Consider the following 24,389-nt stretch of genomic DNA (forward strand, 5'->3'; position numbering starts at 1 on the left):
AAACTACAACTTTACTTCCTGCCTTAGTCAAGTTGTTCAAACAACAGGTTTATTCAGACATGGAGATAGGAAGATGGAACCCTAAATTCAGACTGGCCTACTAAGAAAACAGGTATTATCAGTTGATTCCCATGGCAAAATGATTCTGTTCACTTATGGAAGTGAAGTAACTTAAATATACTTGGCTCTCCATAACCTCAGGCTCTTTGTCCATGAAATCACCCAAAGACAGAGCAAAAATATTTGAAAACCATTTATGTCAGTCATAAACATGTAAACCCACCTCTCTGCATTCTCTAAATGAAACCATACAGCAATTGTTATCACAGTATTTACAGTTTAGTTATTGTAGGTAACTTAGACAGGGCTTAAGCATGCAGGAGTATGTGTGGAGTTTGGACATCTATACTGCCCATGTCACAGGAGGGCATTTTGCCAAGAGTTTGTACCTAAAAGGTCTCTGAGTCTGATGATCCTCCTCAGATGCCCAGCTCCACCCAGACCCAATGACTGCATGCTGTCATTGACAACTGTACTGACTGGCACATCCTCCAGCAGTCACAGCCACACCAACCACTGGGGCTTTTGTTTATTTTTGGATGTCTCTCATATTCGAATTCTAAGTGGTGATTTTTCATCATTAAAGAGGTTTGCAAACATCATTATAATTATTTTTGCCCATAAACGAATTTCTTTGGTTTGTTTGAAAACTGTTCTGATTGAAGATGTTTCCTTTTTCTGTCATTGGCCAGTCAACTTTGTTAGTTGTGGAGCCAAATCATTTTCTATGGTGTGAGTCACTTGCTGTTAGACTCTTTCAGTGGAATTGAATTTGCCCTTGTCCCTCACTGATGGGAATAGGAGCTTGCTGTGTTGGCCCCCTGCACAAAGGGAGTGAGGGTGCTGGTGGCGTAACTGCAGGGAACAACTTTCTAGCCCTTTGTACATGCTGGAGCAGAGCGGGTGAAGGACAGGCTATGCTGCAGCAAGAGAGAGGCAAATACCCTTTTGGTAGGAATATCTCACACCCCAGGTCCTTTGACACATGACTGCCTGGAGGAGAGCATGAAGCCAGTGTTTACTACTGGTTCTTGGGTGTTAAACAGCCCTCTACTGCTTTTTATTGTGCCATTAATTGCACTTAATGCAGCTGCGTTTCTCATACGCTTGGCTAGGCTCTGAAAATTAAGTAGAAGGTACTTTGTTATAAAATTCACTGTAATGAGCTCTGGTGGGACAGGGTCTGTTAAGTTTGAAATCACCTCAGGCCATTTCTAAAGGACTTCTTCAAATATTTCACATCTATAAAAGTTTGTTACTAGATAAATAGCCATGGTGGGTGTGAGAGCAGACAGAAAGCAAGCCTCAATTCTCCTCCGTGCCTCGTTGGATAAAATATGGATGTCTTGAATATTTGAGAATCGTGTTTATTTTCTACAGTCTTCTATGCCTAAAGTATTTGCTTCCTTCCAACTTTTAGGCTGCCAGTACAAGAACTGGGGTTCAGCCATATACAGACATGAAGCTGTTTCCTTTCCTTTTGAATTCAGTTCATACGTAGAACTAGAATAAATATAGGACCACCCTCTGGGTGTACATAAATTGGTTCGAGACAGGGTCACACCTCTAAGCACAAAAACACCGAAGAGACAGCTGTAACTATTAGCCAATTAGTTTAATGTTTCCACTGCCAGCCAGGGTCTGAAACAGATTCTTGGGTTCTGGTAAGAAGATACTTAAACAGCAGCGATTTCCATTCCCCCAGCGTTCCTGGCCTAGGTGACTGACTGCTGTATTGCTTTGTGGCTAATAAAATTTCAGATGGCCTCATTTACCAGGTAGCTTTACCAAAACATCCAAGTAATTCCTCCATACTCATTAGGGACAGGTCCAGGACGCTGTCCCTCAGGACTGATTTGCAAATGTTCCCTGGGATCAGCTTCGCTGAGCTTCAGATGGGTTCTGAAGCTCTGGCACCAATCAGGTAGAGGATCCTCGATGGGTTTAGTACAGCAATTTATCTGAGTTTTGTAGTTAAAGTTTGAGCATGAGGTAATTAGAGCCCTCCACGCTTGAAATTCATGAACCTTATTCCCTGTTTAATAGACTCCATGCGAGCTTGCCAAGCTCTGTTTGACTGACATACATGAAGACCGGGTTAAAAAGCCCCTGGTCAAAATGTAGTTTAAAAAAAAAAATCACCCTTTTACATAAAATACAATAATACAAATTTAATTCACAATCACTTTAATTTTTTTATTTTTAGCTCTTACCTATGTAAATGGAGTTTTCTACCTGCTTTTGCCCTAGACCAATTACCTCTTTAGAAATGTTTGCTAGTCAATTGTCAAATGTCCTCAGCCAAGCAGTGCCACGCTTACTCTGCAGGATGAACCTGGCGACTAAGGAGAGATGAACAGTCACCGCCCACCTACAGGGAACAGGATGCTTGGTCTACTTGGTTTATTCTACTGTGTATTTCTCTGAACAGAAACTGGAAGCCAGTGACCATATTGGTGCAGTAGGAGTATTTACATGTGCATGCGTGCGTGTGCACACACACACACACACACACATACTACATGGGATGATTTAGTTACCCACCATTACACACCATCACACCATCTTTAATTTTTGAAATGGGGCTATAAGTAGAAAATTTTAAATATTTGTATAAGTACAATGCATGAATACATGTATACATAAATGTACACCCCCAGACAACCACAGATACCAGCCACATCTATACTTTCAAGGAATAATATTTTGCTAAAGATTTGTAGTAGAATATAAAAGATATTCTATCTCTAATAACCATTTCACTATTCTATTTGTGACAAAAGGTATGACATTTGGTTGATGCTGTAAAATCTATAGGGTTATTTTTTTTAAATGACTAATGGATACTTACCTTTGTAGAAGAAAGGGATTCAATTAGGAGATGCCTCTTAAGCACTGAATCAGATGTAGTAGGCCCTTTGCATATCATAGCTTGTTTAATTATTTAACAAAACACTAAAAATGGAAAATGATAAGTTTATCTTCCTGGTTACCATATTTCTCTGGGACTTTTTTCTTACTGGTCTAGTATCACACACAACATAGTAAATACCAGGAAAGTGCTGTTTATACATAAGCACATTGGTAGATTTCTTTAATTCTGACTATCAAAAACCTTCATCAGCACATAATATTATTCGCTATAGGGAGATTAAACAGCCAGGTAAAACTGACATTTCCTTGTTAAGTATGTGCTAGAAAACTGTCACAAACCGTGGCATCTGACCTTGCTGTAACTGTTTTGACAGGGTATTAGTGTCTCAGTATTCAGAGTGGAGAAGCTAAGACTGGGATATCAAGTGTCTTATCTGGGCTCACTAACTCATAAACAGTAGAGCCGTTAGGAGAACTAAAGGTAAAGTTCATGACTTGAAGAACTGGGCTTTCTCTAAATTACAGCTGTCTCCTCAACTTTTTCAATACTCCTAAAATAGTGTAAGTGTGTATAAATAAAAATTTCAAGGTCCTGTGAAGGATATTGCAGAGGTTGAAGCTAAACCTTGCTTGGCACTATACTAGCTCTGTCATGTAGAAAATAAAATTGGTAGACAAGTTGGACAAACTTAAGATATAATAGGAGCTGATTTCATACAGACAGTGTGTGGAAGTCCTTCCAGAGAAGCAGGTGAAAGAGCAAGAATGTAACAAATAAAGAAAATCAAAATTAATCTGAGAAAGACGGTGAGTGAGCAGTCACCATATTCAAAGAACCTCAGAGTAGGCTGTGGGGAGAGCATTGGAAGAGAATACACAAAAGGAAGAAGGCAGTGTTGTGTCCTGGATCCTGATGATGAGGATTCTAGACTCGGTGGTTTTGGAAATTGCAGAAAAACTATATTTCTCTACTTCAGCAGGGGTGAAGTACTTGTGTTCAAGGATGAGTTCTCAGGAGACAAGGCCTTCTGTCCCACACAGGACAGTCCCAGACGTTTTCTTCATTGGCTTAACCCAGTCATTAAATAACACAAGGAGAATCCGAGCTAATGCTTTACCCTTTCAGTTGATTTTCCCAACAGATAAAATGCTCCTTGATTCCTTAACATTCTTTTACTTCACACCTGGGTGTATTACTAATCTCTACCAGCATTTGGTGGTGAGGATTTGACAGCTCTTGGCTGGAAGGAAATAATACTTTGTGCTCTTGTAATTCAGGATTTGTTAGGGACTCCAACAACAATTGTAAGCCACCTCTGTTTATGGCATGTAAAGCTTTTGCCATGGCAAAAGATACAATGAAGAGAATCTTGGGGCCTGCTGAACATCTGTGATGAGTAAACTGCTAAGCCATATTGGTAGTATATGAAGTAAGAGGAAACCTCAAGACATCGTTACAGCATACTTGGCTCTTGTATTTTTGTGGCATTTTTGACATCTTTCCAAACTCACATATAAGGACTTCCATGCCTTTGTGAAACTGGCAGGAAATACACTTTGTAAGTGGAGACCAGGGTCCTTAGGAAGGAAAAGAGAAGCAGATCAGAAATAGTAAACTTGCACTGTAGCCACCAACAAAATGGAGTATGTTAGTTATTTCTCTATTGCTATGGTAAAACACCATGACCAAGACAACTTACAGAAGAAAGGGTATTTTGGATTATGGTTCCAGAGAGAACTATATATCCTGGCAGCAGGAGGAAGACATAGTAACAGGAGCAACAAGCTGAGATCTCACATGTTCAACTGCAAGCAGGAAGCAGAGAAAGTAAACTGGGGATGTCATGAGTCTTTGAACTCTCCAAGCTGCCCCCAAGTGACATACTTCCTTCAGCAAGGCCATACCTCCTAAACATACAAATAGGGACACCAACTGGTGACCAAGTGTTCAAACATTTGAGCCTATAGGGGATATTCCCATTCAAATCATCACAGAGTCATACCAGGAAGACAAAAAGTACAGGTGTTCCTGGGGGGCACTAAACTCTCTTGAGTTTAGATGTAGCCAGGAAGTTTCCTATAGCATGGCCTACTTATGAGCATGTATTCTAAATCATTGTATTGCTTAACCTACAACTAGAAGAACTTCTGAGGCTGAGCTCTCTTTTGGCATAGCTGGGCTACTCCACCATGGAACACTGCTTTTGTATATTCTGCCTACAAAGCAACAATATATATTTGCAAATAAAGACTAACAGTGTGATGTGTATTTGCCAATTTTCCATAAACTCCCAGGAATGTTACCATTTCTGTAGATGGTTTCGCTTCTCCATCTCCTGACTGTGTCTATTCTTTTTTTCATCTCTCTGGATATAAGCATTATAGTGATTTTAATTTCTTGTTTGTTTGTTTGATATATGTACAGGTTTGGTGAGTGGGTGTGTACATGTATGCACAGGCTAGAATTGACATTGGGTATCTCCTCCTATTACTTTCTCCCTGGCCTCTTGAGACAAGGTTACTCACTGAACCTGAAGCTCACTGATTGGGCAGACAGGCTCCTAAGGACTTCCACGGACCTGCCTACCTCCACCCCTTCAATGCTAAGACTACAGATGTGTGCTCTTCAGCTTGGCTTTTATGTGGGTGTTAGGGACATGAGATCGACCCCGTTCTTATGCTTACACAGAAGGTACTTTACTAAGTAATCTCCCAAGCCCCTGCTCTGCCACTTGTTTTTTTTTTTTTTTTTTTTTTTGTGGTGGTGGTTGGTGTGTGTGTGTGTGTGTGTGTGTGTGTGTGTGTGTGTATGTGTGCACGTGCACACGTGCACATACACGAGTATGCATGTGCAAGAGTGCTCTATCATGTATTTTTTTCTTTCTGTGGGCATGCTAATGACTTGCAGTCTAGTAATTGCCTCTCAGTAAAAACATAATCCTGAGCTTCAGGCCCATCAAGCATGATGATAAGCAAATCTTGAAGACCCCTACCATTTGGCAACCTATGTTCTCCCTGGCACCTCTTCCCTTCTGAAATTACCTGTCACAGGGTACAATGTTTGCTATTCTAGACTACTAGAAGTCACCCTAATGCTTTCTTTGACCTTATTGGTCACAAGCCATCTTAACCATGCTTATCCAGTACCACAGAACTTAACTCCTCTTTACAGTCTCGCTAACTTATCAGGGGCAACCCTCTCTGCGTCCTGCCTAGACTTTGAAATAGCAATGTTTTCGGCTTTCTTCCAAACACGTTCCTCCCCTCCCCTCATTTCCTTGCTAATGCAATGCAGTCCAGGTCTTCCCCCACCACCCAGTTCTGCTCAGATTTTCTGGGAGAATCTACATGAGTGTATGAAGGCTGTGATGTCCTGTGCAATATTTGTAAGGCAATCTGTGACTTGGGTGGCAGACAGATGGCCTCCGCTGTTTCTTCCCCTATGTGTGCATCTCCCCTACCCTAGACATTTTACTCCTTTCTTTGCATACAACCCTCCCTCTGCATGCCCCACCCCCCATAGAAACTTGTTTGTCTGGAAATATGTGTGATCATAACCCAACTATTTCTTATCTGTTTATATCTTTAATTGACAAGGCTGCTTCTTTGTCATATTTTGGACCCTGACAAGTTTCTCAAATTTTGAGACCTCTGAGATTTGCTCTCCCTTTACCTGGACAGTAGTACCATGTCAATACTTGATTATATCCATGTAGGGGTTTTCTCTGATCTCCCTACCTGTTCATACATTCCTGTGATAATTTTCCTCTACCACGTTGTTTCACAGTCCTTTATCCTCTGTCTCTTATACAGGTGTTCATTTGTTTTGATTGCCATTGTGGTCTGCTTCCCTCACAAGAATGCAATGCCATTCATTCCATTCACTCCGTCCTTATGGCCCCTTGCCTGGCACTTAGTAGGCCTTCAATATGCACTCATATGAATAATTGACTCATGTTCTTCTGGCTAGCACAATGCCCGGTAGAGAGCAAAGACTTAATAAAGGTATATGAAAAGAATCAGCATGGTGACATAAATCCCCATGTTTGAACCTACCACACCGAGGAGACCTATGACTTCTGGAAAAGGAAGCAAGACAGCTGGAAGATGAATAAAAATGACTGGCTAGTGGCAAAGTCCATTCTCATCAGAATTCTGGTTCAGTTGCTCAGTTGGGATTTTTGGCAAGTGATGCAGATTCTTTTTCAGAAAATGCTGATTGATTGCACAGTTGTCCCCACTTCATTTGCAAACCTTCATTATCTCTTTTTCCTTTCCTCCCTCTGTCTGCATTTAGAAGGGGTGGGGCTGCATATAATTCCACAAGGCAATTTTTGTGAATAAACCCACTAACTGGCTGCTTCTTTCAGTCTCCCAGTCTCCGCGTGGAATACAAGTGTCTGCTTTCGTTATAGATGCTGTCTCTGAACCTCCTTGCATTCATTCATTTGGTTACTTACTCATTCATCCAGGGAATCAGTTATTCAGCCCTGCTGATGGTGCATGGTCTATGTGAATATCTGGTTCTTGTCTAAAGCAACAGTTCTTGACCTGAGACCCATGGTTGGCTTTCTACAATTACATGAACAAAGCTTTATGTTTTCATATTGTGCTTAGAAAGGGGTTGTCTTGAACAGCTTTCTTGTTCAGAGAAAGAAACCTAGGACACCTCAGAAACCTTTCTCTAAAGGCTTGAGGTCAGCCTTGAACCTAAGCAACAGGTCAAATTTTCTTAATATATCTCATGGGAGTGATGAATACCCCAGGGTATCTGCTTGTGCTGCCCTGGTTCCAAGCCTGGCTGTTTTATGAGCCTGTTAACCAATCTACATACTCTAAATGGTGTACGTCTCTCTAATTTACTTCACCTGACTCATTTGGAGCTTCGGGAAATCTGTGGATCTTCTGTCAATCAAACTCTCACCCAGTTTCCACTGATACCCTTGCAGTCTTTGTTTATGTAGAATTCTGAGGGAAGGTGGTGGGACAGAAGAACCGTTTGGGGTTTCTAGTGGTGGTGGCTGTATGCATTTACCTAGTCAAATTATGTCTGAGGCATTTAGCACCATAAAGCGAATGCCAGTTACTATTGGAATCGGGCATGAGTGAACCCTTCAAAGGAAAATTCAGTGGGCAGTTGCTGACACTTGAAGAATTGCTGTTGGCTCTTTACCCAAATCTGTGGGAAATGTTTGTGCTGGTATGAGACCCTGATTGCAATTGGCTCCACAGGATGTGGGGTGGTAACACTGTAGATAGGACAACATGGTTTAGGAGAGTGGTGGTGGTGGGGAGCTGGTGATAACATATACAGAAAAAATTCCTACTCTTCCCATTAAGTTCTGAGTGAAGATAGTCAGCAGGAGACCATCTTCAGCTTTGGCCTCTGCTTTCAGTAGAATGCTGTGTGTTGAGCACCTCCCATGGGCTGGGTACCATACTGGGGAGTATTCATTTATTTACTATTTATTTTCCCCCTTCTGTGTTCTGGGCCCCATTCTAACTGCTAGAGATTTAATACTACAACCCAAATACTCTGACTTGTGAAGGCAAGAGCTAGTGAAGGGACAGATACTATGCAAATAAGTTCCATGCAGATTAAAATTGGTTGGGGAACATTGTAAGTCCTCGCAATTGCTATGAGGTATTCACTGTTTTGACAGAAGAAATTGAGGTCCATGGAGCCTAATTTCTCAGTGAGACCCAGCTAATTTGAGATAAACAGAATTTAATACTGAATTTGATTGACTCCAGAGCCCAAATCTTTTCTTCTATGTACAGCTGCCTCCCAGTAACATGAACCTTTCCAGAGAGCACCCTCTCCAGGCAAAGGGGATAAGCAGCCTCTGAAAACGAGTCAGGCATTCCATACAAGGTACAGGAGTCAATGCTATACTACTCAGACTTCAGATGCTGTGGCAGTCTGGCAAGGGACACAGTTGCCTCACACAGTACTGATTAGAATGCCACAATGGGAATGACTGCTCCAGAGACTATGCTGGAAGTATGGGAGGGCGGGGCTCAAGTGGAAAGTAAATTTGTAAAGTTAGGGTTGGCTCCTAGTACTGATTGCAAGTTTGTAGTGGCATCTTGCCTTGCCAGTGAACTTGTGGTAGTGGCCACACCCTTTGGGTGCAGTTTCAGGTACAGATGTGACCCAATATAAGATAGAGGAGAGGCTGGCTCCAGCTCTCTTGTGTCATGTAGAGAGCATCAGAAAGGTAGGGACTGCATCTTCTGGTGCAGGAAGATCATAGTGGGTATTTACTCTTATCTGTGTAAGTGCTTCCCTAATAAACAGCTATTTATCATTTATCTTGGGTATGGTGGACTCATTTAAATCCTGCCTTCACACATTGGTCCTTCTGGTTGAGGTGTTGTGACTACTCACCTACAGTGATGAGTTTCAAGAAGACTGGGATGTAGTGGAGGCCCAACCCTGCCAGTATCTGATGGAGTGACAGTCCATTGGTGATGTAGATTAAAGAAAACAACATGGAGCAGACAAGATGATGAGGCCCTAACCTGGCATGGATAGTTGTTGCCTTTGTGTCTTATTGCAGTTAAATAAGGATCAGGATAAACAAATAGGCAGAATAGATGTTTATTCAGGGAGAAATAACTTACAACCTAGACAGATTAACACCAGCAGGCTCCACTGGATGCTCTCCTCTCCGAGACCCACCAGCAAGAGAGCATTCCCCGGCTCCTCCTCAGACCTCCTTCCACAGGTCACTTCTGCCCCTGGCTCCACCCTCCCCAATGGGTGTGTGTGGTCAGTGCCACAGAAGGAGACAAAGTGAATATCCCTCTACAATTTTCCTTTTAGTCTAAAGAAAAGATTTAGGCTTGATACAAAACTATATACAAACAGTGAATAACAAGTGTGCTCTAAGAAAAGGAAAATCGAGAACAAAATGACCTACATATCTAGTCCTAGGGTAAAGGCATAATGGAGTTTACAATAAAGTTGTCCTAAGCTGGAAAACTTAAGTCTAGTACCTAATATATCTAACTAGGAAGAGAGAATAATAGTTTGTGATAGTTTAATCTTCAACCTCATCAAGACCTGAGAAGGAAAATAACGATACTAGGGTAGACAGGAAGTGCAGATAGGCAACTTCCAAAAGGTGCAGCAAGGACAGAAACAGCAAGCTACCTGGACAGTCACCCTAGGTCTCACAGCAACGTTGGTACACCCAGTTTTAGCTAAGGCCAAGAGTACTTGACAGACCACAACAACAGCAAGGAGGTAGAAAGGCTGCCTTACCCTGACTTGGCAAGGTCCAGCAGTCTTTTATATTTGTCTCCTGCAAACACATAGGACTGCATGTCCAAATCAGTGGTCAAGGCAGGGGCAGTTCTTTGCCCAACAGGCCATTAGCTGAGGTGAGAATGAACTCCAGCAGGAGCAACAACAGTGTCCAACATATTTTCAGGAAAGTGCACGGTGCTGTCAGGAGCAACAGTGTCTCATGTCAATGGAGTACTAATATTAAAACATTTAAATGCCATGTTCTGCATGTCTATGAAGTGATTGAAGATTAACCATCTGTGTCTGACTAATCTCATAGGTAAAGGAAACATGAGTGAAGATAATCTGTAATACTCAGGAATTTAGCTAAAAAACGGATTGAAACTTCCCTGAGTAAAGCAGGAACAAATACCTAAACAATATAACTATATACATATATATACATGTAAATCCCTAAAGTAGAGGTAGAGTGGAAATGTCAAGACAAGATGTAGAACTATAAAGGGCAGCATGATACATATCCCAAATTGTATCAATATACAAAATGTCTTGAATACAAGAAAAGTATACATACATAGAATATGGCAAGAATAAATGTGCATAAATTGTATTAATATACGAAATGTCTTGAACATAAGTAAAAGTATACATACATAGAATATGGTAAAAATAATGTGCATAAAACATCATAAGTGGAAAGATTTCACGCAACATAACAAAATATAAACTTAATTTTACATAGCTTACCACAAATAAGAATATATAACAATGTAAGCTGTAAAATACTATTATCTCACTCTTACTCAATAATTCACAAGAAAATAGGCTAGTCTACCTATATCCCATCTAAACCATACCCAGAAACACTTTAACTTCTTTTAAGTAGTTCTGGACTAAAGTTCTTAATGAACAGTACCATGTTTGTGGTGTGTTCATTTTAGTTACATTTACAGTTGTTTTAAAACAATAAAGAAAGTGAAAATGGAATGATTGAGTAAAAAGAACAATTTATCAAAAAATAAAAATAAAAAGAAGTTCTCTTAGAATTTGTAGCAATTATTTTGGGAGTTTTAGTAAAATAAATCATGATATTGAGCAGGGCTTGGGACACAGAAGCAGGCAAGTATCTGAGTTTGTGTCCAGCCTGGTCTATAGAGAGAGTTCCAGAACAGGCAGAGCTACATAGAGAAATTCTGTTTCAAAAAAAACAAAAACCAATCAAACAAAAACCATGATCTTGAAGTGTTGCTCCCCTCTCATATTCCTTGGCATCTGTAGAGGAAGCTATCATGTACCTCACTCCCTGAGGCTCAACCCAGCTGTGGACCATGCCTGTGTTTTCCTGAGGATATATTCTCAGAGACATTGGTGGTGAAGGGTACTCTCAGATGCTGTCACTCCAAACACGGCTTCAGCCACTGCCTTAAGGATTCTATTGTAGAGGGAAAACATAGGTTCCCCTATCAAATTCTAACCACCTTCTGAGGGACTGTTTGAGGGCCCTACAATGAGTGGTACGAGTAGGGACACCCAGCATGTAAGGCAAAGGCCATTTTATCATCTTGTGAGCTACAGACGATGCAATACCTACCTAGGAACTCTTATTTCCTCCAGTGGAAATTAAACGTGAGGTGTGGACAGTGAATATTTTAACAGGAGACTTTCCATGGCAATGAAGCTGTAATTTGTTGGTGATCCAGTACATGGAAAACTGGTGAAGACACATAGAAAATATGGATGCTGTTTCACACTTCATACTATTAAACAAAATTGCAAACTGTTTTTGCAGACATGGTAGGAATCCAGTCAGTCCTTAACAAGAGAAGTACAAACATTCTCCTCTGTAACCAGGCCTGTGGAACACATGTATTTCCCTGGTGCTGTGGTAGTATGAAGCATGGTTTCTGGGGAAGATCCATCATGGTTTCTTTCCCCCCAGGTCAGCAACCTGTTTGTAAGCACTGAAACTTCAGTCAAATCTTCCCTAATTCTTTCAGTGCACTCCTCAACCCACACTTAAAATTCCCCAGTGCATTCAATCCATACTTAAAATGGGGGAGAAATTTAAATGTGTTGCATCAAAGAACTTTCCAATTAGCATAAGATTACTTAAAGTTTCAGTTATTTTCTTGAATTAATGGCCTCTTTTTCTTGGATTGATAGTACTCTGTAATGTGTGATAGATTCTGGGATTCAGATGATGAACATTAAAATGAATTTACTAAAATGTGAATTGAGAAATAAGTTCCGGTATATAGGGAAGGTATTCTTCTAATTATTTTCGATTTATTTTATTTTATATGCATGAATATTGCACTCCATGCATATCTGATTCCAGTGAAGGCCAGAAGAGAGTATCAGATCCTTTGGAACTGGAGTTACAGATGATTGTGAGCCACCATGTGGGTGCTGGGAATCGAACCTGTATCCTCTGCAAGAACAAGTATTCTAAACCACTGAGCCATCTTTCTAGCCCCTCATTTTTATTTTGTTTTATTATTATGTTTTGAGACAAAGTCTCTCTGTGTAGCCCTGGTTATCCTGACACTCATTATATAGATAAGGCTGGTCTCAAACTCATAGAGATCTTCTGCTTCTGCCTCCAGAGTGCTGGGATTAAAGGTTTGTACCACCATGTCCAGCTCTTAGAATTATTCTTAAATGTGCCTTCAATTAATAATTGTATCACAATTAACAATGTGATAGCTGTTTTTCTTCTCTGGCCTAAAGTTTAAATAGCAGCAAGTAATCTTGGTGAGAGCTCCTTGGGAGAACCTTATGAGTATTTGTTTTCAGTATTTACCAGATGCACAGCATGAGAACTCTACATGTTTTCCATAGTGCGCCTGGCCTTACAGTTGCAGTTTTAGTTATAGCAGTGCTGTGAGTTAATGTGCTACTGAATTGTGTCCCTGTGCCCTTTCTCCAAACTGGTAATTACCTGTGAGTAAGGCATACTCAAAACACCCAAGATGTTAGTTAAGCGAAAGAGGTTGTAGACACTTGGCAGAACTGTGTGGGCTACATTCAGACTTGGGATTTGGTTTAATGTTAACATGAAGATAGTGGAACTTCTCAATAGTCACACAGACAGACAGAAGCACACACACACACACACACACACACACACACACACACGCATGCACACGCAAATCTGTATCTTGTAAATAACTATAGCCCCACAGAAAACATTTTCCGGCTCCCCTGCTCTTCCAGGTCAAGGGAAATTTCCTTTCTGTCCCTGGTAGCCATGGTGGGAAGACTCATTAAGCATTTTGTCCTCCATTCTCTTGAAGACCCTCGCTTTGCTGAGCCCAAGTGCTACACCTCAGGAAGTGAGGTTAGGAGATGCCTTTAAGCTTATCCTTTGGGCCTCCTTTCCCCCAGTTGGGTAGGTGTGGGAACAGACATTGCTCCCAGCATGTAGGATTCCGAGGGTAGCCATGGGAAGTGGCCAGGTACAAAGCTTGCCTTTTCTCCAGGTGGAAGAATCCATTCTTATGATGTTGCCAGTAGAACAGCATTGGCCTTGGACTCTGGATCACAGAATTAGGAAATGGGGTGAGGTGGACTTTGAGTGAACTTCTTGTCTACCAGTGCCTACTTTACCCTGTGTCACACTCTTCACTGTGGAAGATCTTTCTCCTTTCTTGAGCGAACCCTGCCTTTGGCAGCAGGCTCTCTGCATCTCCCTGCCTGTGGTTGCCCGTTGCATTATGAACTATGCTGGTAAGGGCCCTGCATGCAGAGGAAAAGGGCAAAACAGGCCTGGGGGCAACCAGAGCCCAAGACTTCTCTCCTTTCATTATGTGTATCTTCTACTGAGCTGTCCTGTTTCTACTTCTAATGGATTCTTCCTTGGCAAGTTGACCTTTTGGTTGAATAGGTCAAACTCCCACTGAGTGCTAATCCCCAGCCTTCCTCACTTTGTCCCTGGAGGCCTGGAGCACCAGTTCAGAACATGACTAGGCAGGTGGGGTATATTTTGAAACACTCCCCCCACTGAATTAATTCTTAGAGACTACCATGTGTGGTTGTAACTGGATCTAGGGTAGAATATTTTGGATGGCATTCTTGAGGGCAAAACTAATTTTTTAAGTCTGTGTTTTAGACTGTGGTTTCCCAGATGCCATCTACCTTCTGGTGAGAGCTAGGCCGAATGCCTTGTCCTCACAGCATCTCACACTGGATTTCTGAAGGCCAAGACCAGGCTTTCCTAAGCTGATTTTTTTGAAAGAATAAACAATAATTATTTCCCCTGTACATGTCTTCCTTTTAAAACTCTCTAAAGCTCTGGGTGCTGCCTTTTTAGCCTCTTTAAAATATGAGATAGTAGTGCACTTTTTAAGGGTAATTTTATGCTAGGCCTGGTCTTAAGCAACACAAGATTGTCTTGTATTTGTTTACTGAGCCCCAACCCCACTTCCTAGCTAGAGAGAGTTTCAGCATCCAATGGGCACTTAGCAGATGTTGAGTAGTGTTTTAAGTTAGGTGGTATGCATGCTTCCTTTGAGTAGTTTGTGTATGCTGTTCAAACTATCCATCCCTCCTCTCTGTGACTTAGTGGCAATCTTCACAATGGAATATAGTCTCCATTTATTTAGTGATGTCCTGCTTATGAGTGTTTTTTTATTAATTTTCAGTTTTAAATGTAGTCAATTAAATAAAATAAGCTAATAAATGAAGTTTATCAGCATGTGGAATGGAAAAACAAAAAAACAAAAAACAAAACTAGTACCATGACACTGTTGTGTGGGTGATACCAAATGCACTTGGAAAGTGTAGCCTTTTAGAGGGAACAGGGACATATACATAAAGCAGATTATTATTCTGAAGACAGTAGAACTCGCTAAGGTCATGCCTTTTAGTTCCTTTTGGCATTAATGATACTTTTCAAACCCAGTAACATTAATGCAGAAAAAAAAAATAACTGTTTCCATTGTCCCAGTGTTATAAGCCCACCGATTCTCAAAATGCTGAGTACCAGAGGAGAAGTGCAGAAGTCCATATTTAACATCCATTCAGTCACCAATAATGCCAGAGTTAAAGCAGGGCTCCTACTAGGGGCATAATGGGCTCCTGTTTAACATATTTATGTTGGTTGTAAAATTAGGAGCTGTCATTACAGCCCCACATCACCTGCATAAGAGCAAAACAGATAAATCAAGAGAAGTTCCAGTGTCATAAAAACGCCATTGAGTAGAATAGCATGAAACCACTTACAGGATACTGGTATATTATGCTATTCTAGTGTATGCTGGGATGCACACTGAGGCTTCCGAGGATTTGGAGAACAAAGAATAATTCCTTGGGTCAGAGTCAAGGATTCGAGACCTGATGAAGACATCCATTTGTAGAACAACATGAACACTGGTGAAGGAAGAGGAGAGGAGGAAAGGAAAGGCCGGCGGAAGCCAGCCTTACATAATCCCTGCATGTTCTTCAAGACAACTGTTTCTGGGCTTCTAGAAGCATTTGAACTGTCATCTGTTGTTGCTAGAGCTTGCCTTGTGGGCCTTCTAGTAAATAAAGGCTTCCTTGCATTCCCTGGGTAGCCGGAGATCTCTCTAATGTCAGTGGTTGTTACACTTTCAACCCCACCTTATTGAGTTATTCATAGTATAGTGCATGTTATCCAAAGTCTAACATTAATCCTTCTTTAAATGGCATGCAGTTATTTATTTCCAGAGCCTGGAAATCGAAAATCTCCCCAAACCCTGAACTATTAATAAACTCTGAATCATAATTACTGCCTCAGAAAGGGAGTGGACATTTTAGAAGTTTTTCAGCTCTCCTCTTCTCCCTCCTAAAAACCACCCATCCCCATAATCTTAAAAAAAAAAAAAAAAAGGCTGCAGATTTTATTCATGTGGGATCATTCACACCAAGCTACCATAATGTGCAATTAACACTCTAGAAACTGAAAACAGTATTCAGCAAGACAGCTGCATTATCAAAAATGCCAACGGAGTTTTGAAGGGAGTAATGTGCATGTTAGAATAGAAAATTAATCAGAAGCACATGCACACACACACAGCAGTGCTACTTAAAGATATTTAAATATGAAAAAGTAAAATCCTATGTCTGCACCTATGATAAAGATTAATCTCACCATAGAATTGCAGCTTTTCCCATTTGAAAATTATTAGGTATAAGTTTTACTTCTGAGGGAAATGGGGATATGGGACTAGTTTCTAGCTGGAATAATATCTAATAATCATCACTCTTCAATTATATTGTATACATTTTTTTTTCCATTGAGAAAACATCTCTTTACTTTTTCTCTTGCAGCAATAATGGCACTTGGTGTTCATGCTATTTTCAATGTGTCTTTCAAATACTTCCTCTTGATCATTACAGTAGGCTTCCTGTGTCTACAGGGCACAATAATCTTGAGGGCATTTGTGTTGTAGCTCCTACTCAGCTCTTGGTAGGAGGGGCTGGTGTTGATAACCCAAATGAAGTGGCATTTCTCCAGCGACATTTTGCAGAACTATCTTGTCTACTGGCTGAAAGAGGTTTTAGCAGTAAGAAAGCAAGGACTTTTGACCTTGTTTTCATTTAGTACCTGGATGTGAAGAGGCAGAAAGACATGGGGAATCTTTCTTGACAGATATGTGGAAAAGCTCTGAACATGTCCTTTGTTAAGTCTCTGTAAAGCAAACAGGTGTTTATGATACATGAGGTCCTAGAAGAAAGAATAAACACCCCATGGAACAGCAGACGGCACTGCACACTTAAAATCCGGGAAAGAAAGGACCCTCACCTCCTGGTTCCATCCAGGCAGTGTCTAGGTTGCACTTTTGTTATGAGGTCATCTTGAGTGGCAGGGGCCAGCAAGCTGATCCTCAGGAAGAACAGTGATTGGCATCTCCAGACCAGAGACAACCATTGATGGAAGTGCATGCTGGCCAGGGGCCATCTGAGCTCCTTGCTGGCTTTGTAGCATTGTTACATGAGTGCTCAGCGATATGGAAGTCCTTCTTCTTGACATAACTCACCAGAGTAAATGATCCTTATAGCAACTCTCTCATCTGACACATGACTGTTTCTAAATTGTGATGAACATGTACATTAGAAAATATTAGATTCATAAGAGTTTATCTTGCTCTAGCGGGGACAGAGGCTATTGTTATCGGTTCTTAAAAATAGCAATGTTGTAATTTATAAAAAAACAAACAAACAAAACACTGTACTCATTTGTTCTGAGACTAAGAATGTTTGTGTGTTTTACCTCAGTATAAGAAAATCTATCTAAATGGTCAAATTTTAAGTTTGGAGGTTTTTGGAGGGGTTAATTGTTTGTTTTAGGTTTGTAGATACAACTCAGAACCCAAACTGATAGTGGGTAGTGTTTCTTCCAGAACTCATTGGTGAGGTGGCAGAGTGGTAATGCAAATAGAGAGAGATTAAGCTGAAAGTTTGAAATCAGAACCCCAACTTAATTATTTTTCTTCTTCTTCTCTCTCTCTCTCTCTTTCTTTCAAGTTATAGGTGCACAGCGAAGGCGAAGCCCCAGTGCACTAGCCATTGAAGTATTTGAAGCACATTTGGGAAGCCACATTTTACAGGTATCTCTAAAATGTCTTAAATGTCTTCCTTCTGTCTTATCAAGAAAATCTCATATTTGAAATGTTCTTATATGTGTTTTTAATTTCAGATGTGTATTTGATTATTGTTATTTTATCTTGGAATTCATGAATTCTTATGAATTTGTTTTTTCTTCCTTTTTAGAAAGCCATTCCTTGAGAGAGAATTATTGAGAAAGGGAGGGCAAGTATTATCTGTGCTGTAATAATTTAGATGGTTGCACTTAGTTGATGCACAGTGTGTAGTGACGGGCTGTTCCCAGAGTGATCATGTGTGTGCTGTACTTGTGAGTGAATTATATGTATGTGCTCTGAGCTACATATCGCTTTCCAAAAAGCAGAGTGTCGTTGTGAAAGTTCTGTGGCATCTTGTGTGTGTGTGTGTGTCGCCAAACTTCAGTTCTTTGCTTGAGTTTGTATTTGTTAAATGCTTCCAGTCCTAATGTTTGCCTCCTCAAATTAGAAAATTGCTTAGTGTGAATTTTTAAGTTAAGGACTCTAATAATAATTGGTTTTGCCAGCATATTTCATGACAAATAAATGGGAAAGGTACTAGGATGGAGATTAGTTCTCCAGTACAGAGACAGTCCATCCCTCCCTCAGCATTTTACTTAACTATCATACTATAATCTTAAGATTATACCATCTGTTTAGTGCATCCACATTAGCCTGTGGATCACTGGTCTCCATTGCCCAGGGTAATGTTTAGAAGATGTGGTCATGCTTTTCTAGATTTTTATCCATTCAGAGCTAAGCGAAGGAATATCCAGATGGCCCTAAGTAGTGTTGGATCTAGAAGGTTATCCCCTAAGTTTTGTACATGAGGAACTCATTCTGAATTTCTTCTTGAGAAAATGACTGCACCTGCAGTCATTGTTGTTAGCTTTCCAGTACCTTTACTGAAAGCTTTGGGATCTCCCCAGATAAATTCAAAGGAAGTACTCTACATCCCCCCCCCCCCCCCGCCCAGATCTACCAAGATCTATCAAGTCTACTGACTGGCTCAAGTAATGAAATGTGGTCTTCTCATGGGCCTCCTGCAAGAATTTTGTTGTGTGAAAAACCATAGCTCACAGTTGGAAATTTAAGGCACTGCAATATTTTGCCTTAATTTTGTTTTGGATTTTACTTAATATCTGTTATTATCTCAGAACTGGTATTTCTTGACCCACCTCGAAGAATGCTGCCTTTGCTTACAGTAAGTCCAGGTTCATTTTAAGGGCACAGAAGGATCACCTTCCTCTTTAGATGTTCTGATTTCATCCTTGTCTTTCCTCACACACTTTGTTCAGGATCGGGATCTCTACTCCTTGTTCTCTATAGACTGGGACAAATATATCATTGGATTCTTTTGTAGCACAAGGCTGTTGCTAATTAGATTATGATGTGTTCAGTCCTACACATAGTCAATGAGAGAGGAGTTCTGACAGTAGCTCCAGATTATTGTTTTCTGAGTTCAGAGTCTTTTGTGGGAGTGTAATTAAGAAGTTGGGATAATTTAAAACTCATAGAAAAATCTAAGAGTTTGAACTGACTGTAAATGCATAGGATGTCTATCCCCAATATCTGCTCAATGCCATGCTTTGTTTATAGAACAGGGGGGCTTTACCAGGAGACTGTTGAGTTCTCAGTATTTTCAGATGGTTTACATTGTCCTTAGATACCACACTGTAAGAGAAGCTCATATATCTGAGTATTACTTAAAGGAGACTGAGCACACTGTCATGATCATAACTTAAAAATCACTGAGCTACCTGAGGAGGTACAAGTTCCATTCTCTAAATAGTTATGATTCTGTGGAGAAGGTTTTTATGCAAGAAGGAACTAGGTAAGGGTTAGGTTTATTAAAACACAGCATCTAGGAGTTTGGGAGTTTTGAGAACCTTTTATAAAATAGCCCAAGACAGAAAATGAAGATGTCTCCGAGGTAGACCCCTGTGGATAGACAGGAAATTAGAGAATTGAGACAGTCATTAGCACATGGACATAAGAACAGATGAACATTACAGGGTTAATAACACACAGATGTATCCAATGATCCCCTTTCTTGGCTTTTTTGAAAGACATATTCTCTCGAAAAGCAGAGTTGATACCATGTAAAAAGTTGAAAGTCTAGACATGATTACAATTTAAAGCACCATGGAACCTAGGGTTGAAAAAGGGACTTAGAATTCCAAATCAGTAAAGCATAATGGCTGATCATTTCTATCAAGGAATAACTGAAGACCTATGGAAATGATCCAGAGGGAAAAGAGGGTTAGGGAAAAGCATCCCTGATATATGTGGTCCCTTAGTTACTAAGCAAGGGAAAGATGACAGAGGAGGAGGAGAGGAGGAGGGAAACACAGGATTTGACTTAGATAAAGGAATTCTAATCCCCCCTGGGTAGATGAGGATTATTCCTTCAGTAAGATAAACACTCATTGGTTTTGGCCATGAAATTCATTGCATAGATGGATGAGGCACAGAAGAAATGATGAACAAGGTCCAGGGAAGCAAGGACTAGAGTCTAGTTGGTTATAGTAGAGTACAATGGCAGCCAAGAAAGTGGTATCAAGGTAACAGTTTTGCATGTGGTGAAAATATGTTTATATATTAAGGCTCTAGGATCAAACACTTTCTGTTATTGGAAACTAATTCTACTGCTGTCCTTCTTTATGCATAAATATCCCATATTCACATCCTGTACCTGTACTGAATCATTTTCATTAGTATCCATATATCAGCCAAACATCATATGACTATTTCACAGTTTAACCAATTTCCTGGCTTTGGATATTTTGACTATAACTGAAGATTTCTAGTGCAGATACCAACTGTTGTGGGCACAACTGTGCAAGTGTGTGTGTGTGTGTGTTGTAAAGTTCTCTGTGTCTCTGTTTTTCTCTTTCTTATAATGTCTGATTGTTCTCAGAAGGTTCAATACTGGAACATGCAGGCAAAATTAAGGGCAAATGTTTTGTGTTGTATACCACAAGGGCCACTGTGCAAAGAGCAGCCTTGCCACTGACTGCCACCACTAGAATAGACCCAGGGAACCTGCAGTTTCTAAGCAACTTTAGAAGAAACATCATCCACAGGAAAGTTGCAGGTTCACGGGATATCAGCTCTATGAAGTCAGCCTATGGGGCTCAAGTCAAGATTTGTAGTTCCTTTGACTTTTATGAAGTAGATGAGGAATATGAAATCAAATGATGGAAGCTGAAGATTGTACATTTAATATGGCAGGTCAAGAGAGAATCCCCGAACTTAGGGAGGCCATTACAGGGACCTTTACTAAATGCATGCATGTGACTAAGTATCAATTCAGCCCCTGCTTCTCAAAATCCCTTTGGGCATATTGTTCTTGCTTTATGCTTTCCTTCCCATAGAGAAGTACAAGTGGAGGCTGTTGAGGTGGCTCATTGGATAAAGATGCTTGCTGTTCATGCCTGGTAACCTGAGTTTAATCCCCAGGTCCCATGTAGAGGTGGGAGGAGAGGAAGGCCTTTACAGAGCATGGACACACACACACACACACACACACACACACACACACACACATACACACACACTATAATGATGATTAAGATTTTTTTAAATTACAATTACAAGAGCTGTTTCTTTTTTCCTCTCCCAATGTAGGGACCAGGCTGAATATTTATATTTCACTTCATCAAGATTAGCACAAGATACCAAATATCATATTTGCAAGTCATAAAATTAACCACTGGAATAGTTCCCTCAGGTGCCAGAATTATGAATGGAATGCTTTAATTATCTGAATACCCTTAGCAGAGGGTTTGCTTTTTTTAACTCTGTAAATAATGTTTATATAATTGTTACATAAAGTTGTGATATCGCTTTTTCATGTTTCATATTAATATTGCTATACTCACCTAAATATATTAAGAAAATGAAATCAAACCTGGCACCTGGAAAAGTAGGGAATTCCTGCTTCAAGTAAATGAAGAACCTGTGCTTTTGGCAGAAGATATCAGGGAACAGGTCTAGAATAAACTAATTCAGAATTTATATTTCTATTGTTTGTCATGCTGTGAAGTTTAGATAATAGAATATACCACAATCATGATTAGTTGGTCCATCTTAAAGAAATGAGAACATATAGTTTTCTGCCAGGAAAAAAAAAAGTTTTTTTTTCTTAAGGTAGCAGCTGTAGTAAGGAAAAGAATCTATCTGTCTGTCTGTCTGTCTGTCTGTCAATCTATCTATCTATGTACACACACACACACACACACACACACACACACACACTTGCTATAATCTAAGTACTTTTATTCACAGTACTATTTTACTCTCAGAGTAGTCACAGAGGAAGCACTAGAGATTCTGATGGGGAAATGTCATGGAAACATAGACTCTTACAGCAGTGTTGAGGATGGACAGAGGATGACCATGCTGCTGCACTTGAACTCTCTTTCAGTTTCATTCATTTGAGCAAAGACAATTAAACGGTTTATCAATTGAACTTAAAAAATCTAAGCAAGAAGCTACTAAATGTTACATAATGTCAATAAATGTTACAACACAAACATTTGGACTGGAGTGTGATCCCTAGAATTCATGGATAATGAGTGCTTGGAAAGGCAGACAAAAGATGGCTAATCAAGTCAGTTCCAGGTTCAAGGAGAGACCTTGCCTCAAACAATAAAGTGATTGATTGAAGGAAACACCCAGTGTAGGCCACTGGCCTCCACAAACCAGTGCATACCCAACACTTCAAAACAAAACAAAACAGTATATCTGCATAAATCATCTGATCAAATATCTAAGCAAAGAAAATGATTAAACCTAAAATGTATCAAAAGTTAATACAAATATACAAATTATGATTGCATTCAGATGCTGCCTAGCTTAGTCAGCATCCCTGCTTCCTCTGGTTTTCAAAGGGACTTGATGAGAGTGATATGGAGCATACTGTTTTATTGATGAGGTTGAATGTCATCTTTGTTTTACTGGAACTGCTAAGTATAAAACAAAGATCTGTAGGAAACTGCATCCTCACTCCTGATTGATCCTAGTGAGGTGATATCTTGCTGGACATAAGTGCTAAAATAAAATGATCTCTAATAATAGAGGCATGCCGGATTAATTCCTTTAGTTGCAATAGAGTAAGTTGAGAGAGGTGAATGACCCCACACTCTTGGTATGATCTGGAATGGTAAGAAAATGTAAAACTAAATATAGAAAAAGAGAAAGTTAGTGAATATATTTGCATATGCAAATTAGCTTAATTGATACTGCTTGCCTCTACAGGGATTTTTCATTACAAACTGGAGTGCTACATTGTTCAGCTCATATTGAGTAATTTAGTAACTAATGAGACCAGTTTGCACTAATTTGCATATGATAAATGAGCTTAATTGCAGTAAATAACTTGGAGGCATAATTACTTAATTTTCCTGTGTTGCACGGCTTTTAAGTTCACGTATGAACAACTCAAGATAATTTTGCATATTTAAATTAGTTGCTTTTAAATTTTCTTGAACAAAAAATAAAAAGAACACACCTTATCAATTGAGCTGTAAAACAATCAAAAGTAAGGGTTGCTGTACTTTTATTTTAAAAGAAGACGAAGGAAAGGCAGAACTTTCTTACCTCTGCTCTTTACCTGTCCCACATCTTTTACTTCAAGTTAAGGTATCAGTTTGGCATTTAGAAAATATTTTTAGTAGTAAAAGTTAATTTGCAACTTCTCTTAGTGACTGTCCTAGGTTGCTGGATTTGGGTGAGTAAAAAAATTTGAAATAGGGCTTATGAAAGAGAGGTGTTAACCTAACTTGGCAAATTCACAGGGTGGTGGATTGTCTCTCCCACCTGCAGGGTGCAGTTTACCTGCTCTCCCAGCCAGCCAAGAGCAGTGCGCCTCCCAGTGCCTGGCCTTTGCACCTTCTGACTATCCAAGAGGGGTCTTGGTATGACTCACCAAGCCTCCCCGTTGTCTGGAAAACATGTATGTTTTAATCTAAACCTCTATTCTCAGAAATGAAAAACTGAAGCACTTAGAGTTGGTAGCAAACCATTGTTCCGTTATTACTGCAATGCTCTAAAATGTTATTTTAGGCTTAGAAAAGTAATTCATTATTTAAAACTGATAGGCCAAATGAAAGTGCTATTTGTGATTTACAGAGGATATATAGTTACAAAACTTGAAAAACTGCCACTATTTTAACATTCCTGTTTTAACCCATTATTTATTAAAGCAAAAGTGGTATTAAAGCTATTCACTTTGTACAACCTGGAAAAGTTAGCTTGTAAAGCTTTGCTCTGAAAGCTCCCATGCCACAGGATCAGAGTAAGCATGGAGTAAGTCAAGTAAGAAGAAGGCTGGAGTAAGTACTTGCATTAGTGTGTTTGCAGTGCAAACCTGAGTCCTTTCTGTATGGTTCTCGGAGAGCAAATGGTTATTAGGAGAATGAATATATAAATCTTAACCAGCATAGCCAGCACCCAGGCCTTGTCATCAGCCCCTTCTAAGCATGGGAGAAGGTAGACAGAGCCAGTAAGTGTGGATTTCCTCACCCAGCCATCTTGAATTCACATCCCAGCTTGCTCCTTTTTACCTGTGTAGATCTGAAGTGCATTCTAATCCTCAGTATGCCTCCAGTTCT

General features: G+C 40.0%; 1 protein-coding gene across 12 annotated transcripts in view; it reads left to right on the forward strand.

The window, feature by feature from the left end:
* Positions 1-24,389, forward strand: part of Npas3 (neuronal PAS domain protein 3) — an 809,049-nt gene that overhangs the window by 368,669 nt on the left and 415,991 nt on the right. For 8 of the 12 annotated variants that reach the window (XM_051195837.1, XM_051195844.1, XM_051195839.1 and 5 more), the window contains one exon: positions 17,678-17,760. In XM_051195837.1, coding sequence (XP_051051794.1) covers positions 17,678-17,760 — 83 coding nt within the window. The remainder of the gene's footprint in view (positions 1-17,677; positions 17,761-24,389) is intronic. The other 4 variants (XM_051195838.1, XM_051195841.1, XM_051195846.1 and 1 more) reach the window with 1 other exon arrangement.

Source organism: Phodopus roborovskii, unplaced genomic scaffold, assembly GCF_943737965.1.
Source record: "Phodopus roborovskii unplaced genomic scaffold, PHOROB, whole genome shotgun sequence".
Lineage (NCBI taxonomy): Eukaryota > Metazoa > Chordata > Mammalia > Rodentia > Cricetidae > Phodopus > Phodopus roborovskii.